This window comes from Thalassophryne amazonica, chromosome 16 (assembly GCF_902500255.1).
Source record: "Thalassophryne amazonica chromosome 16, fThaAma1.1, whole genome shotgun sequence".
Lineage (NCBI taxonomy): Eukaryota > Metazoa > Chordata > Actinopteri > Batrachoidiformes > Batrachoididae > Thalassophryne > Thalassophryne amazonica.
In genome coordinates, this window is record NC_047118.1 from 86,892,613 (window position 1) to 86,909,802 (window position 17,190).

At 43.3% G+C, this 17,190-nt stretch overlaps 1 protein-coding gene across 1 annotated transcript in view; it reads right to left on the reverse strand.

The window, feature by feature from the left end:
* Positions 1–17,190, reverse strand: part of LOC117528782 (multidrug resistance-associated protein 1-like) — a 231,537-nt gene that overhangs the window by 106,342 nt on the left and 108,005 nt on the right. The window contains exon 11 of the mRNA XM_034191407.1: positions 191–398. Coding sequence (XP_034047298.1) covers positions 191–398 — 208 coding nt within the window. The remainder of the gene's footprint in view (positions 1–190; positions 399–17,190) is intronic.

Here is a 17,190-nt window from a genome sequence, read left to right on the forward strand (position 1 = left end):
ATGCGGTAAAAAGCTGCAAACTGGCACACCCACACAGATACTTTGGATAGTATTTTAAAATATGGCACCTTGATACATCAAAAACACAGAAGAAGACACAGTCTATTCAAGTGTTTCACATGAATAAAAATACCACTAAGTATAAATGAAATTCAGAGCTCAGATGTCGGTTTCTCTCATCCTTCCTCACCCTGGGACAGGCCGAGACCACTGTACACTCCGAGTCGCATCAGCCTGTTAGGCTGCGTGCCGTTAACGACAGGGTCATCGGTCCACAGGCTGAGCCAGTAGTTGGAAAACAGAGCGAGTAAGTGCTGGGTGAAGAACAAAATCAGACTGATGCAGGACAAAACCATCCCGACTGCTTTCATGTAAGACCAGAAGACTGCAAGTTTGACCTGCAGAAGGAAGGCAGAAGAGCTGGTGTCAGGCTGTGATGGAGACCACCAACATACAGTGGGGAAAACAAGTGCTGAACATGTCACCACTTTTCTCAGTAAATATATTTCTAAAGGTGCTGTTGACTTTCATCAGATGTTGGTAACAACCCAAGTAATTCATAAATACGAAGAAACCAAAACAAATAAGTAGAGAAATTAAGTTATGTGTAATAAAACTTCAGCAGGTAACAACAAAATGGAATGACACAGGAAAAAAATGACTGAACACACAGTAAAATGTATTTAATATGTACAAAAAGCCTTTGTTGGTTATGAAGCTTCAAGATGCCTCCTGGATGGAGAAACTAGTCATATGCATTGATTAGGTGTGATTTTGGTCCATTCTTCCACACAGTCTTGAAGGTTCTGTGGACCTCTTATATGAACTCTGATCTTTAGTTCTTTACATACATTTTTTTACTGGATTCAAGTCAGCTGACTGGCTGGACCATTCCAGCAGCTTTATTTTCATTCTCTGAAACCAGCTGAGGTTGGTCTGAAAACAAATAGCTGAAGGGCTGAAATGTTGACCCTAGTTTCAGCTTCATCATCCTGGTAGATTTTTATCAAGAATATCTCGGTACATTTTTCCATTCATCCTTCCTTCAATTATTTGAAGATTGTCAGTGCTGGATCCTGAAAACAAGCCCCACACCATGATGTTCCACCTCCAAACTACACTGTTGGTCTGCAGTTTTTGGCATAATGTGCAGTGACATTTATGGTGTGTATGATGGCATCCAAAGAATTCAGTTTTAGTCTCATCTGACCAGACTATATTCTCCCAGTATTTCACTAAATGTTGTGCAGCAAACTTTAAACGAGCTTCAACATGACTTTTCTTCAGCCGTGGAGTGTTGTGTGGTGAGTGTGCAAACAGGCCATGGTGGTTGAGTGCATTACTTAATGTTTTATTTGAAACAATTGTACCTGCTAATGCCAGGTCTTTCTGAAGCTCTCCACAAGTGGTCCTTGGCTGTTGGACAACTCTTCTGATAATTCTTTTCACTCCTTTGTCAGAAATCTTGCAAGCAGCACGTGGTCATAGTTTATGGCCACAACAGTGTTCTCTGGAACATTCCGAAGTTTAGAAATCCTTCTGTAACCAATGGCATCGCTATGTTTTGCAACAATAAGGTTGCAAACATCTCGCAAGAGCTCTTTTTTTTTTTTTTTTTTTGGTTTTTACCCATTATGAGATGTTTCTTGAGTGGCACCTTAGTAATGAGACACCTTTTTATAGGCCATCAGTTGGGACTGAAATAGCTGACATTCATTTACATGGGGCAGGATTGCTTTCTAATTACTCATAGATTTCAGCTGCCTTTTTTGTCTACTATTTACAACCCCAATTCCAATGAAGTTGGGACTTTGTGTAAAATGTAAATAAAAACAAAATACAATGATTTGCAAATCCTCTTCTATCTAGGTTCAATTGAATACACCACAAAGACAAGATATTTAAATGTTCAAACTGATAAACTTTATTGTTTTTTGCAAATATTTGCTAATTTTGAAATGGATGCCTGCAACATGTTTCAAAAAATTTGGGACAGTGGTATGTTTACCACTGTGTTACATCACCTTTCCTTCTAAGAACACTGAATAAGCGTTTGGGAACTGAGGACACTAATTGTTGAAGCTTTGTAGGTGGAATTCTTTCCCATTCTTGCTTGATGTACGACTTCAGTTGTTCAACAGTCCGGGGTCTCCATTGTCTCTGTTGCGCTTCATAATGTGCCACACATTTTCATTGGGCGACAGGTCTGGACTGCAGGCAGGCCAGTCTAGTACCCGCACTCTTTTACTATGAAGCCACGCTGTTGTAACACGTACAGAATGTGACTTGGCATTGTCTTGCTGAAATAAGCAGGGACGTCCCTGAAAAAGACGTTGCTTGGATGGCAGCATGTGTTGCTCCAAAACCTGGATGTACCTTTCAGCATTGATGGTGCCATCACAGATGTGTAACTCGCCCATGCCATGGGCACTAACATACCCCCATACCATCACAGATGCTGGTTTTTGAACTTTGCGCTGGTAACAATCTGGATGGTCTTTTTCCTTTTTTGTCTGAGGACACGACACCCATGATTTCCAAAAACTATTTGAAATGTGGACTCATCAGACCACAGCACACCTTTCCACTTTGCGTCTGTCCATTTCAAATGAGCTCGGGCCCAGAGAAGGCGGCGGCGTTTCTGGATGTTGTTGGTGTATTGCTTTCGTTTTGCATGGTAGAGTTTTAACTTGCACTTGTAGTGACGAACTGTGTTAACTGACAATGGTTTTCTGAGGTGTTCCTGAGCTCACGCGGTAAGATCCTTTACATAATGATGTCGGTTTTTAATGCAGTGCCATCTGAGGGATCAAAGGTCACTTGCTGCTTACATGTAGAAAGTTCTCCAGGTTCTCTGAATCTTCTGATTATATTATGAACTGTAGAAGATGGAATAACTAAATTCCTTGCAATTGAACGTTGAGAAACATTGTTCTTAAACTGTTGGACTATTTTTTCATACAGTTGTTCACAAAGTGGTGATCCTCACATCTTTGCTTGTGAACGGCTGAGCCTTTTGGGGATGTTCCTTTTATATGTTCCTTATAGGGAGAAGATGGCGCCGGAGTGTCTGTGCCGCTGCCTGGCTCTGCCTACGCTTGTCTATTTTTTATTGATTTTTATGTCTGTCACAGGGACTGTTCATTCGCTATTGGTGTATAATCGCCAGGAATTACTTAAAATCAAGGACACAGTGCAATCATCCGTGATCTATGAAGCAAAAAAGTCAAATTCTTTTTACCTGGCTGATCTCCCAAAGCAGCTCGTCTGGGTGAACGCGCCTCTGCCGAGGAAGCGTAAACGCCGGGGAGTGCGAGCCGGTCGGCTAGTGAGGCTAAAGGCCTTCCTGGCTCTTTCTCCGAGCAAGGTGCGGGCTTCTTTTATTCCACCGGACCTTAGAGACTGTTTTCGCCATTATGTCTCACGGCACACTGTTGTTCCAGTCGGCGCTTGGGTGGTGCCCATCATTGGACAGCGGGAGGATCTCTGCGTGCTGCGCCATCATTGTTCTCTTCATTTGGGCTCTGGTGGTGTGTCCCTGAGTAACCTTAGGCCGCGTAGCTCATGCGGCTAACACGACGGCGGCTGCTACGAAGTGCGTGCTCGTGAATCCAAGGTCCGTAGGGAATAAAACCTTCATTCTTCTAGACTTCTTCACATCACGATTGCTGGATGTACTGTTTTTAACTGAGACGTGGATCAACGTTGGTGAGTCCACCGCTTTCTCAGAGTTATTACCTCCTGACTGTACTTTTATTAACACACCAAGAGCCTCTGGTCGTGGCGGAGGAATAGCTACTGTTCTACGGGTTGGCGTTCAGCACAAAGTTGTTACGGAGTGGTCTTTTGCCTCGTTTGAACTGAGGTGTTTCGAGCTAAGAGCGCGACAGACTGATCCAGTGTTGTGCGCTGTCATTTACAGACCACCGAGACACAACATGGATTTTATCAAGCATTTTTATGATCTGATGGTTTTTATCTGTACACGTTATGACAGGATTTTAATTGTCGGAGATTTTAATGTGCATGTATGTTGTCAGTCCGTTCCGACGGCCAGAGAGTTTTTAGACTTATGTGAAGTTTTTAATCTAACACAACATGTCACTGGCTCAACGCAGATATACGGACACACTTTGGACCTGGTGCTGTCGCATGGCTTTTCGGTTGGCCATGTTATTGTTGAGGATGCTGTGTTCTCTGACCACTGCCCTGTCATGTTTGATGTGTTTTTAACTTTTGGAGAGCAGCTGCCAGCTGTGCGTCATAGCCGTGCTATTAAGGCTAGCACAGCGGCTGACTTTAGCTCTCTCTTTACCGCTGCAGCGTGTAGTCTTTTAAACCCTTGTCCATCTATAAACATAAACACGTAGCACCTGATGAACTCTTTTGTTTCCACCTGCTCTGATGTGCTGGACAGCGTAGCTCCTCTTAAAATCATGCGCCCAAAGTCCAGGCAGGAGCCCTGGCTAAATGACACTACGCCTGCAGCTCGGCGTGAGTGTCGGAGGGCGGAGCAGAGATGGAAAAAGAACCACCTGGAGGTTTTTTACCAGGTTCTTAAAGATAGCTGGAGGAACTATCAATGTGTGGTTAAAGCAGAGAAAACAAAATATTTATCTGACTTAATCGCCAACAGCGTTAACAAACCCCGTGTTCTTTTTAATACTGTGAACTCTATTTTTAATCCTAATCCTTCCACTGCGTTGGAAATAACCAATGAAACCTGTGAGAGATTTCTCTCCTTTTTTAATGATAAGGTTGCTGTGATAAGGACCAATATTTCACCCTCTTCACCTTGTGGCCTAGGGGCTAAAACATGTACGGCAGCATTTAGCCAGTTTGAGCCTGTGCCAGTTGCTGTTCTTACTGGGATTGTGAGTAAATTCAAAGCCTTTACTAGTCCTACAGACCAGTTCCTCCTCGCTTTTTTAAAGAGGTCTGGGGCACCATAGGCACCTTTGTGAGCGAGGTAATAAACAGTAGTCTGGTCTCTGGCACTGTCCCCATTTTTTGTAAAAATGCTGTTGTTGAGCCTCTGATTAAGAAGCCTGGCCTTGACCCTGTGACTTTAGCAAATTATCGGCCCATTTCTAAGCTTCCTTTGGTTTCCAAGATCTTGGAGAAATGCGTGCTTGCTCAATTTCAACCGTTTTTAGATGCACACGGCATTTTAGACCAGTTTCAGTCGGGTTACAAAACGTTTCACAGTACAGAGGTTTTTAATGACCTGTTTTTAATAGCTGATGCGGGAAGCTCTGCTATTTTAGTGCTTTTAGACCTGACTGCTGCTTTTGACACAGTGGACCATCTTATCTCGCTTGGAAACCTGTATCGGTGTCAGGGGGATTGCTTTGAAGTGGTTTGAGTCTTACTTGAGTGGGAGGTCCTTCTCTGTGAAGCTGGGGGACTCCTGCTCCTCTTCTGCTCCCCTGCAGTGTGGTGTCCCCCAGGGTTCTATCTTAGGCCCAATTCTTTTTGCTCTGTATCTCCTCCCACTCGGGGAGATATTTAGAAAACATGGCATGTCATACCATTTTTATGCTGATGACTGCCAAATTTACATGCCGATTCTCAAAAATAACCACTGCCACCTGACACCCCTTCTTGACTGTCTCAGTGATGTCAAGGCTTGGTTAGCACAGAATTATTTAAAACTTAACGAGGGAAAAACTGAAATAATTCTGTTTGGCAATTCCCGCTTTGACTTGGGACCTCTCCAAAGTTTTGTGCGTCCCAAAGTCACCAGCCTTGGTGTCACAATAGACAGCGATCTTAAACTTGATTAACAGGTTAACGCGGTTTTAAAATCAAGCTTTTTTTTACCTTCGTCTTTTATCAAAAGTGAAACCTTTTATCCCGTTTAATTTGTTTGAACAAGTCATGCACGCTTTTATTTCTTCTTGTTTAGACTAATGCAATGCACTTTATTCCGGAATTAGCCATAATGCACTTTCGACTTTTAACAGGGGCCAGAAAGCGTGAGCACATTACCCCAATTTTGGCTTCTCTGCACTTGCTCCCTGTACGTTTCCGAATTGATTTTAAGATACTTTTGTTTGTTTTTAAAGCTCTGAATGGACTGGCCCCGCAATATATCATCAACTGCCTCCAGGTTTACACTCCAGCACGAGCTCTGAGGTCCGAGGGCCAGTCCCAGCTCATGGTGCCTAGGACGAGACTTAAAACTCGAGGGGACAGAGCCTTCTCCGTGGTCGGTCCCAGACTCTGGAACGCTCTGCCCCTACACGTCCGATCTGCTCCCACTGTGGAGTGTTTTAAGTCCCGTCTTAAGGCCCACTTTTATTCCTTGGCTTTTAACACCGCGTGAGTTGTACGGTCCTTGTGTCTTATTTTATTTTTATTTTATTGAGATTTATTGTTTTATCATGGTTTTATTTATTTATGTATTATTTTATCTTATCTATTTTACTGTTATTATTGTTATTATTACTATTTTGCGTGTCTATGCTTTTGCTGTTTAAATGTGTCTGTTTAAATGTGCTTTATAAATAAAGTGGATTGGATTGGATACCCGTTATACGTTAGCTGTTAGGTATAACTAATAGTACCCCACTCCTCCAATATTTGCTTAAATATAATAATATTAAAAAGGGAGGAACAAGAAAAAGTAAAGTGTGTAGAAATGTATATGGAGACATAAGTACATACATTTGCAGAAAAGAGAAAAATGGCGGTCGTTTTAATCACCAAACCTGCAGCTGCCAGCGTTACACATCTTGCTGTTTCTTCTTCTTCTGATTATATTTCTAACACAGTATTCAGTAGCTTCGCCCTCGTGTGGGAACACATGTAATTACAGCTGATCATCCCAGTAACCACTTAAAGCGTTAAACATTAAACTGGCGCATATATATATATATATATATATATATATATATATATATATATATATATATATATATATATATATATATATATATATATATATATATATATATATATATATATATATGAGGTCTATTAGAAAAGTATCAGACCTTATTATTTTTTTCAAAAACCATATGGATTTGAATCACGTGTGATTGCGTCAGACAAGCTTGAACCCTCGTGCACATGCGTGAGTTTTTCCACGCCTGTCGGTTGCGTCATTCGCCTGTGAGCAGGCTTTGAGTGAGGAGTGGTCCAGCCCCCTCGTCGTTGTTTCATTGCCAGGAAATGGCGGAATGATTTGGGCTTTTTTTCCATCAGAATTTTTTCAGAAACTGTTAGAGACTGGCAGCTGGAAACCATTCGAAAAATTTATCTGGCTTTCGGTGAAAATGTTATGGACTTGGTAGAGAATAAGGAGTGTTACTGTCGCTTTAAGGACGGCCCCCAGTGGCTGTGGGGCGCGCCGCGCTCCGAAGCCGCCATCGACAGGCTGAACGACCTGATTTCTAAACGGATGGCTGTCTGGATCTGTGACCATCGTGTGCCATTTCTCTGGTTATCACAAGAGCTGGACATCAACCATTTTCCAGCAGATTTCACTTTTAACAAGAGATTTTGTCATGGAAAGCCGAGCAGAGGCTTCGCGTGTCACGATGGATTCGCTACTGGAGCGAGACAAAAGCCACCTCCATTTTGGTCCCACAGGACGGCTTTGAGATGGCGTTCAGACAGCTGTCGGTGGTTTTTCCATCGAGTGATTATCCGAGAAATTGTGGATGTGCCTGGACATGCCAGAACATGTCCCATGAGGCTTCATCACGGCGTTGCTGTGTGCCATGCGGCACCGCCGCGATGCGCGAAGCCTCCGCTCCTCTTTCCATGACAAAAACTCCTGTAACAGTGGAATGTGCCGTTCATTTCCAAACTGGACGCTGTGTTTTATCCAGGACGTCGTCTGACTAGCACAGGAATTGTGAAAAGACGTGGACATCAGCACTTTTTCGGCACATTGAGACAGACATGCGGAGGAATTCTGCGCATCGCAGCGGTGCCGCATGGCGCACAGCAACGCCGTGATGAAGCCTCATGGGACATGTTCTGGCACGTCCAGGCACATCCACAATTTCTCGGATTGTAGCAGTATAACTGTATAAACAAAGGCTCAGATATAATATGTTATAGGTTTTATCTACCCTATTTGTTAGGTTATGGTTAGCTAATCTAGGTAGAAGAAATTCCATCTTCTACATGTTTTTTAATGGGAACCCCAAACTTAGATATTATTTCTTGATGTCTGTTAGAAAATCTTTTGAACTGAAGAACCAATTTGTTATACAGAAACCCTTGTTTAACTAATCTACCTGTAAGTTTATGGTGTCTAGTGGAAAAACTTTGGTAATTATCACAGATGATCACAATTCTGACTAACTGAGAGGTGTAAACAACGTATGTAGGTTTACTCGGTATGTTAGTACTCATACAAGGAAATTTTACAATATCAAAGTTAAAATCATCCCGTTTGTCGAAAACAGCTTTTCTAAAGTGTCTATCTATAATGCTCAACTCTATATCTAAGTATGAGAGTTTTTTATTGTTTTCTGTAGTCTTTTTTAGTTCTAATTCTAATGGATAAATATTTTTAATTTCATTCCTAAAATTAGGGTTATTTAAAGTAAGTAGGTCACCAATGTAACGGAAGGTATTATTAAAGGTTTTTGCTGACTGGCTATTAGTTTTAAGTTTATCTTTCATAAATTTGTATTCATAATAAAAAAGGAAAAGGTTTGCTAAAAGTGGAGCACAATCTGTTCCCACAGGTATCCCTATTGTTTGTTTGAAAAATCTGTTGCCAACCTCTATATAGATATTGTCTACAAGGAATCAAATATGCTCAATCATATTTTCCTGTTATATTATGATGCCATGTTGATGCAGTGTTAGACCAATATGTTGTGCTATCATTTTTAATAATGATATATTTAGAACCTCTAATTCTAAAAGCTTCCCTGACTAGTTCACTAATACTATATATAAGTTGGTCATGTCGGATGTTAGTATACAGGGTGGAAAAATTAAAACTATCAAAATGTGTAGCTACTTTAGTTTTGTTTAACTTTTTTAGTTTATTTAAACCTCTGTAGCATTATCGATAATCCAAAAGCAATTAACTCCAGTGTTATGAGCTATGCCTTCGCAGTATTGTTTGAAATGTTTTGTAACTAATTTAAGGCTAGAGGTTAGTAGTTGGGATAATGGTTTAGTAGTACATGCTCAGTTTACACTCAGCTAACGTTAGCTTATCTAGCCGGCCTTAGGAACGTTCATCGTAGCTTACAAAATAGTTGGTTCCTTTGTGTTTGATAATCTTCTCCTGTGATGTCTTATCCGTCTTATGTCTTATTATTTATTATATTATATAAACCTTTTTCTTGAGCTGCTTGGGTGGGTAGGGAGAGTTCCCATGGGATAAAAAAGCTTTTTAACCTACCATCCCTGGTTCTCAAGACAAGGCTCCTAAGTGGCTCTACTCTACTCTTTTCTACTCTTCTATTTTACTCTTCCTTTTTAGATATTTAGATATACCTTTGTATACTGGCATAGTTCCACCTTAGAATTGGAATATAATATATAAGATATACCTTACTGAATTATCATATAAATTAGATATTAAGCCCCTCCGTAAACAGTCCTTAATCATTACTCTTTCTACTGTAGATACAAGAGGGAGCAGTAACGACTGATTTTGTTGTGTTCTAATGAAATTTTCCTGCGTCATTTCACATTATTACACACAACTTAATTTATGGACATCTATGGTTTGATTTCATTGTATGTATGGATTCAGGGCTGTGAAATGAAAATTGTGAAATCTGAAGAAAATTTGCAGGGGGTCTGGGCAGCATAGGCCCCCAGGAGCTGGGGTCTCAGGCCCAGCGGGATCCCAGAAACCAAATAAATTTTTTATCTATAATGATACAATTTCAGCATCTCCTAGAAAAAAAAAATCTCAAAATTAGTGCATATTTAAATGAACCTGTATTCAACCTTTCACTTGAACTGTCAATGATCATGCTGAAATAACAGAATATGATGTGGAAGATAAGATAAGATAAAACTATTGATCTGACAGAGGAGAAATTCACATGTTATGTCAGCTCTTAAAATACATACAAGATGGGTGCAAGTAGAGGAAAATGTTCATCAAACAGTGTGTGCAAGGATAAGCAATAATACTAATACTTGTAACAATACAATAATATAAGTAGGACCTGGAATGATTTTCCTTTTAATTGTAAACCAAATTATGCATTAACTCAGAACAATTAAACTACATGAACTTCATGAAGACTGAAAAGACTGTTACAGCATTTCAAGAATCACAGCTAAAGCTCATAGAATATTTTGAAAATTGCGGTAAAATATAAATAACGAGAGTTACGAATGTAACTACGGTTCTATGAATTCCGGATGACCACCAGAGGGCGGTGCTTTAGCACCTGGATAACTACATGTGCGCAGAAAAGAGAGGTCGAGAATATATACCAACCAAGTCACGCCATTGGATGTAAATGGACTGCATTTATATAGCGCTTTTCCATCTGCATCAGACGCTCAAAGCGCTTTACAATTATGCCTCACATTCACCCCGATGTCAGGGTGCTGCCATACAAGGCGCTCACTACACACCGGGAGCAATAGGGGATTAAAGGCCTTGCCCAAGGGCCCTTAGTGATTTTCCAGTCAGGCGGGGATTTGAACCCATGATCTTCTGAACTCAAGCCCAACACCTTAACCACTAGACCATCACCTCCACCCAGGATGTGACCTGGGTGACGTCACTGGTTGTCTTTATATACCAGACGAATCCAGCGATCGTTTCTTTTCGGAAAGAACTCGCAAGACTCTGAGTGACAAGCAACTCTGGCGGTCATCCAGAATTCATAGGACCATAGTTACATTCGTAACCCTCGTTCTATTTCATTTCTCCTGACCACCAGAGGGAGAGTGCTTTAGCACCTGGATGACTTAATACCAACAAGGTCACGAAGAGTCACCCTCACCTAGCATCAGCAGTGGAGAGTGGAGGCAGACAACACCACCAAAGTCACCACAGGAGGAGTGGCCACATCCAGTCTGTAATAGTGGGTGAAGGTACAGGATGAAGCCCACGTAGCAGCAGCACAAATATCACTCAAAGGAACACCTCTCAGTGCAGCCCAGGAGGTGGACATCCCTCTGGTGGAATGGCACGTAACTTTAGGAGGCTGAAGACCCCTGGACTTGTATACTTGTAAAATGCATCCACGACCCAATGTGAAAGTCGCTGCTTTGATACAGCACAGCCTTTTTTGTGATAACTGTAACCAACAAACAAGGCATCTGTTTTCCGAATCCCAGCAGTCCCACTAATGTACTGCTTCAACATTCAAACAGGACACAGAGAACCTGAGACAGATAATCCTGGATCAGAATGCGGGGCATACACAGCCAAGGAAACTGGCTGGTTAACATGAAAGGCTGAAATACTCTTAGTTAAAAAGGATGGATTAGGCCACAGCATAACCCCAGATCCGACAGAATTCCATCACAAACAGTTCTCAGCGACAGATAGGGCATAGAGCTCTCCCACTTGCGTAGCCAAAGATACTGCAAGAAGAAAGGCAGTTTTCACTGATACCCACTTAAGATCAGCACTTTCAACTGGTTCAAAAGGAGATAAGCTTAAACCCTCCAGGACTAGTGGAAGGTCCCATGAAGGTACGCGTGCAAGCCTTGGAGGGCGCAAACGTAGAGCACCTTTCAAAAAATGATACACTAAAGAATGCAAATCCACTGACCAGCCATCAACACAGACGTGCCAGGAAGAGATTGCAGCAACATAAACCCTTAAAGGAGTGACAGAAAGTCCTTTCTCCAGCAGTTGTAAATATTTGAATAGAATAGGCACAAGGCAACGCTCTGGGTCTAACTTTTGGTTCTCACACCACCGGACAAATAGCTTTCATCTGTTGCCATACAAAGCCATCGTAGAAGCAGCATGTGAGTTAAGGATAGTCTGAACAACAGACTGGTCACAAGAACCTAACAAGGAGTCCGGCCCTTCAATGGCCACACATGCAATTGAAAGCGTTCTGGGTGAGGGTGCCAAATCCTCCCCTGTAGCTGTGACAACAAAGCCTAGGTTATTGATCCAAATCTGTAGGGGACGCAAGAACAGAAGTCCCAAAGGTACCACTAGCGACACTGCAGTCAGTTTACCCATCAACTGGAGCAGCAAACCAAGGCGGGGATTTGAACCCAGGATCTTCTGGTCTCAAGCCCAACACCTTAACCACTAGACCATCACCTCCCCTTTTACTTAACAGAGGGACTTTGTGGGGGATTCTTGCACATAAATTAGCTTCACACAGGCATCTTCTAACTGTCACAGCACTTACAGGTAACTCCAGACTGTCTTTGATCATCCTGGAGCTGATCAATAGGTGAGCCTTTGTCATTCTGGTTATTCTTCTATCCATTGTGATGGTTCTTTTCCATTTTCTTCAACGTGTCTCTGTTTTTTTTGTCCATTTTAAAGCATTGGAGATCATTGTAGATGAACAGCCTATAATTTTTTGCACCTGCATATACGTTTTCCCCTCTCCAATCAACTTTTTAATCAAACTACGCTGTTCTTCAGAACAATGTCTTGAACGTCCCATTTCCCTCAAGCTTTCAAAGAGAAAAGCATGTTCAACAGGTGCTGGCTTCATCCTTAAATAGGGGACACCTGATTCACACCTGTTTGTTCCACAAAATTGACGAACTCACTGACTGAATGCCACACTACTATTATTGTGAAGACACCGTTTTCTACTTTTTTTTTTACTAATAGCCCAATTTCATAGCCTTAAGAGTGTACATATCATGAATGCTTGGTCTTGTTGGATTTGTGAGAATCTACTGAATCTACTGGTATCTTGTTTCCCATGTAACAATAAGAAATATACTCAAAACCTGGATTAATCTTTTTAGTCACATAGCACTACTATTATTCCGAACACTACTGTATAAGCAAAAGTTTGGAGTGAGGCATCACTAAGACTTTGAGTAGCATCATCAACCTCTGCCTCCTTCAAAGACTTTGAGAGGGCAAAGGTTAAATGGGACACTGAGTTGCCTAGGCGACCAATGCGGGCAGCTATGTCATAGCTTTTGGAGAAGAGGTCATCAGTGACCCTACACTAAGGTTGTGGGCAGCATCCGGTCGAGCAACATCAGCCGGAGCCACAACCAGAGTCGCAATAATGCTGTTGACGGCGGGCATACGGTTCAGACCATACTGAGCTGAATCACACAGAGCTAAGGGCTCTGCAGTCCCGCGATAGATGGGTCAATGATTTGGGGTCTGCCCAACATCGGTGATGCTCCTCGATATATGGTTGCGAAAGTGGAACATTGAACTCAAGTTTCTGAGTGACTTTGAAAAAGGCACTTGAAGTGGTGGTTTCCGCAGGGGGATTGTCAACCCCAAGCCTGGATAAAGCCAAGTGAACAGCTTGCTTGACAAAGAATAGTCCAGGTCGGGTTTGCGGCAGGGACTCAGCCTCAGAGGTGTGAGAGCCCACTAATGAAAGGCTTGGAGAGAGACCCCTCTCATCCTGATCCTCCACACAGTTTGTATTACTTGTCATGTACAAGGAATCAATTGCAGCAATAGACATGGAATCTTCTTCCTGCTGAGTAACTACATCGGTCTGATCAGCCTAATTAGGGACAACAGGAACTGTTACGGCATCCTGAGGCTGTAGATTCAGAAGCAAAGATTTAATCTGAGAAAACTCAGAAGTCAACGTTTCAACCTTTTCAGCCAAAGCATGGTCATGAGTAACCTTCTTAGCAGAAGGGGTCCCTGCATGTGGGCATTTACGGCGCTTTGGTGCCTTTCTGGGACTGGAGGCCAAAGTCCCACTAGGCATCCCACTGTCCAATGCCGTGAGTCTAGCAGACCTCTCTGCCAGTGGCATACTGGCACAATTAAGGCAGGCATCACCAGTCAGGGCTTCCCACAGGTGTCCGATCCCAAGACACGAGGGGCAAAGGATATGTCCATCATCTGGGCTCAAGGGAGCCAAACAGGTACTACAGCTATGCAACAAAGGCCTTGACAACATTGTGAACTGCGTGCAGATGGCTAACACAAGCCCCGACGGTTACAGATAGAAAGACAAAGCATGAATCACACGGAATGTAAAAAGTATAACAAGACACGGAGCGTGAATCGCTCACAGTCACAGCCATAACACGAGGCATGGAGCATGAAACACTCACAGCCACAGACTTAATACAAGGCACGGAGCGTGAATCACTCACAGCCCAAGTGCTAAGTCACTTACAGCGACAACAACAGTAGCTACCAGCCAAAAAAAACTGCACGCCAAGGAACCAGCCCACTACAGACCAGTTGCCCTGACCTCCCACCTCATGAAGACCATGGAACGGCTCGTCCTGTCTCACCTCCACACCGTGGTGAGCGACATCCTGGACCCACTGCAGTTCGCCTACAGGCCCAACATCAGGGTAGCTGACGCTGTCATCTACCTACTGCAGCGAGTGCTCACCCACCTGGAGACCGGTGGGAGCACTGTGAGAGTCATGTTCTTTGATTTCTCCAGCGCTTTCAACACCATCAGACCAGCGCTGCTGCGGGGGAAGCTGGAGGACGCAGGTGTGGATGGACATCTCGCAGCCTGGACCATCGACTGCCTCACTGACCGCCCGCAGTATGTGCGGCTGTGCAGCTGTCAGTCTGAGGTGGTAAGGTGCAGCCCCGGGGCCCCCCAGGGCACCGTCCTTTCACCTTTCCTCTTCAACCTTTACACCTCGGACTTCACTACAACACAGACAGCTGCCATCTCCAGAAGTTCTCTGATGACTCCGCCATCGTGGGTCGTGTGTCTGAGGGGAACAAGCTGGAGTACCGGTCGTTCATCACAGACTTCGTAGACTGGTGTGAGCGCAACCACTTCTGTCTCAACACCAGTAAGACGAAGGAGATGGTGATCGACTTCAGGAGGAAACCACCACCTCACTCACCGGTGAACATCCAGGGGGAGGACATAGAGACTGTGGACAGTTTCAAATACCTGGGTGTTCACTTCAACAACAAACTGGACTGGACTCACAACACTGACGCCCTGTACAAGAAAGGACAAAGTCAGCTCCATCTCCTGAGGAGAATGAGATCCTTTGGAGTGAGCAGGCCTCTGCTTAAGACCTTCTATGACTCTGTTGTAGCCTCAACTCTCCTCAATGCTGTCATCTGTTGGGCCCCGGGCAGCACAGAGCGGGAGAGAAAGAGACTGAACAAGCTGGTCAGGAAGTCCAGCTCTGTCCTGGGCTGTCCTCTGGACTCTCTGGAGGAGGTGGCTGAGAGGAGGGTGTTAGCCAAGTTCAAATCCATCATGGACAACTCCTCTCACCCTCTGCACCGGACTGTAGTGGAGCTGAGCAGCTCGTTCAGTGACAGACTGAGGCACCCTCAGTGCAAGAAGGAACGATACCGCAGGTCGTTCCTCAGTGCTGCTGTCAGACTCTACAATAACACTGTGAAATAACCACATGCAATATTATGTCCACAAATCATGTGCAATAACAACTCGTTTACAAATCCCAGCACTAATGTCACCTTATCACATCTAAATTCCACTTCACATATTGTAAATAAGATGCTCCTATGCCTTTTTCAATCCCAATCATGTTTATATATATATATATATATATATATATATATATATATATATATATATATATATATATATATATATATACACACACACACACACACACACAAGGTCTGTTAGAAAAGTATCGGACCTTTTTATTTTTTTCAAAAAACCTGATGGATTTGAATCACGTGTGCTTGCATGAGCTAACCTTGAACCTTCGTGCGCATGCATGAATTTTTTTAAGCCTGTCGATTGCATCATTTCCTGGTAAGCAGCCTTTGTGTGGGACATGTGCTGTGCGCTCAGCGTTTTTTCATTCCAAGGAAAAAGACGGAACGACTGGAGCAGCGTGACTGTATCAAATTTTGCCAGAAACTGGGCGACAGCCAGGTGGAAACCATTCGGATTATTCAGACGGCTTTCGGTGACGATCCTATGGGCATCACACAGATTAAGGAGCGGCACAACCGGTTTAAAGACGGATGCACAATGGTGGAGAGCGAGCCGCGCTCCGGTCGGCCATCAACATGCTGAAATGACCGAATCATTTCCAAAGTGAACACTGTGGTGATGTGAGACCGTCGTGTGACTATCTGAAAAACTGCCCAAGAGGTGGACATCAGCACTTTTTTGGCACATTCCACTGTGACAGAACATTTGGCCATGAAAAGAGTTGCAGCGAAATTCATGCCGACGGCTTCGGCACGAAGCTGAAGGAGCAAAAGCGCCATCGTGTTGAGGTCTCACAGGACATGCTGTGACATGCTCACCTCTTCCACAATTTCTCGGATAGTCACACGACTGAAAAGCCACTGAAAGCTTCCGAATGGTGGAAGAGGTGGGCATCATTTTTCGGAGTCCAGCATGTCCTGTGAGAATTCAACACGGTGGCGCTTTTGCTCTGTTTCGCTGCAACTCTTTTCATGGCCAAATCTTCTTTCACAGTGGAATGTGCTGAAAAAGTGCTGATGTCCTCCTCTTCCGCAATTTCTCGGATAGTCACACGACGGTCCCACATCACCACAGCGTTCACTTTGGAAATGATCCGGTTATTTCAGCATGTTGATGGCCGACCGGAGCACGGCTCGCTCTCCACCGTTGTGTGGCCGTCTTAAAACCGGTTGTACCGCTCCTTAATCTGTGTGATGCCCATAGGATCGTCACCGAAAGCCGTCTGAATAATCAGAAAGGTTTCCACCTGGCTGTCGCCCAGTTTCTGGCAAAATTTGAAGCAGTCGCGCTGCTCCAGTTGTTCCGCCATTTTCCTTGCAAAGAAAATCCGACGAGAGACTCCACCCATCCTTACACAAAGACTGCTTACAAGCAAATGACGCAATCCACAGGCGTGAAAAAATTCATGCATGCGCACAAAGGTTCAAGGTTGGCTCATGCAAGCACACGTGATTCAAATCCATCAGGTTGTTGAAAAAAAAATAAAAAGGTCCGATACTTTTCTAACAGACCTCGTATATATATATATATATTATATATATATATGTGTGTGTGTGTGTGTGTATATGTATGTGTGTAGGTGTGTGCATATGTGTATGTATGTATGTATGTACAGTGAGGAAAATAAGTATTTGAACAC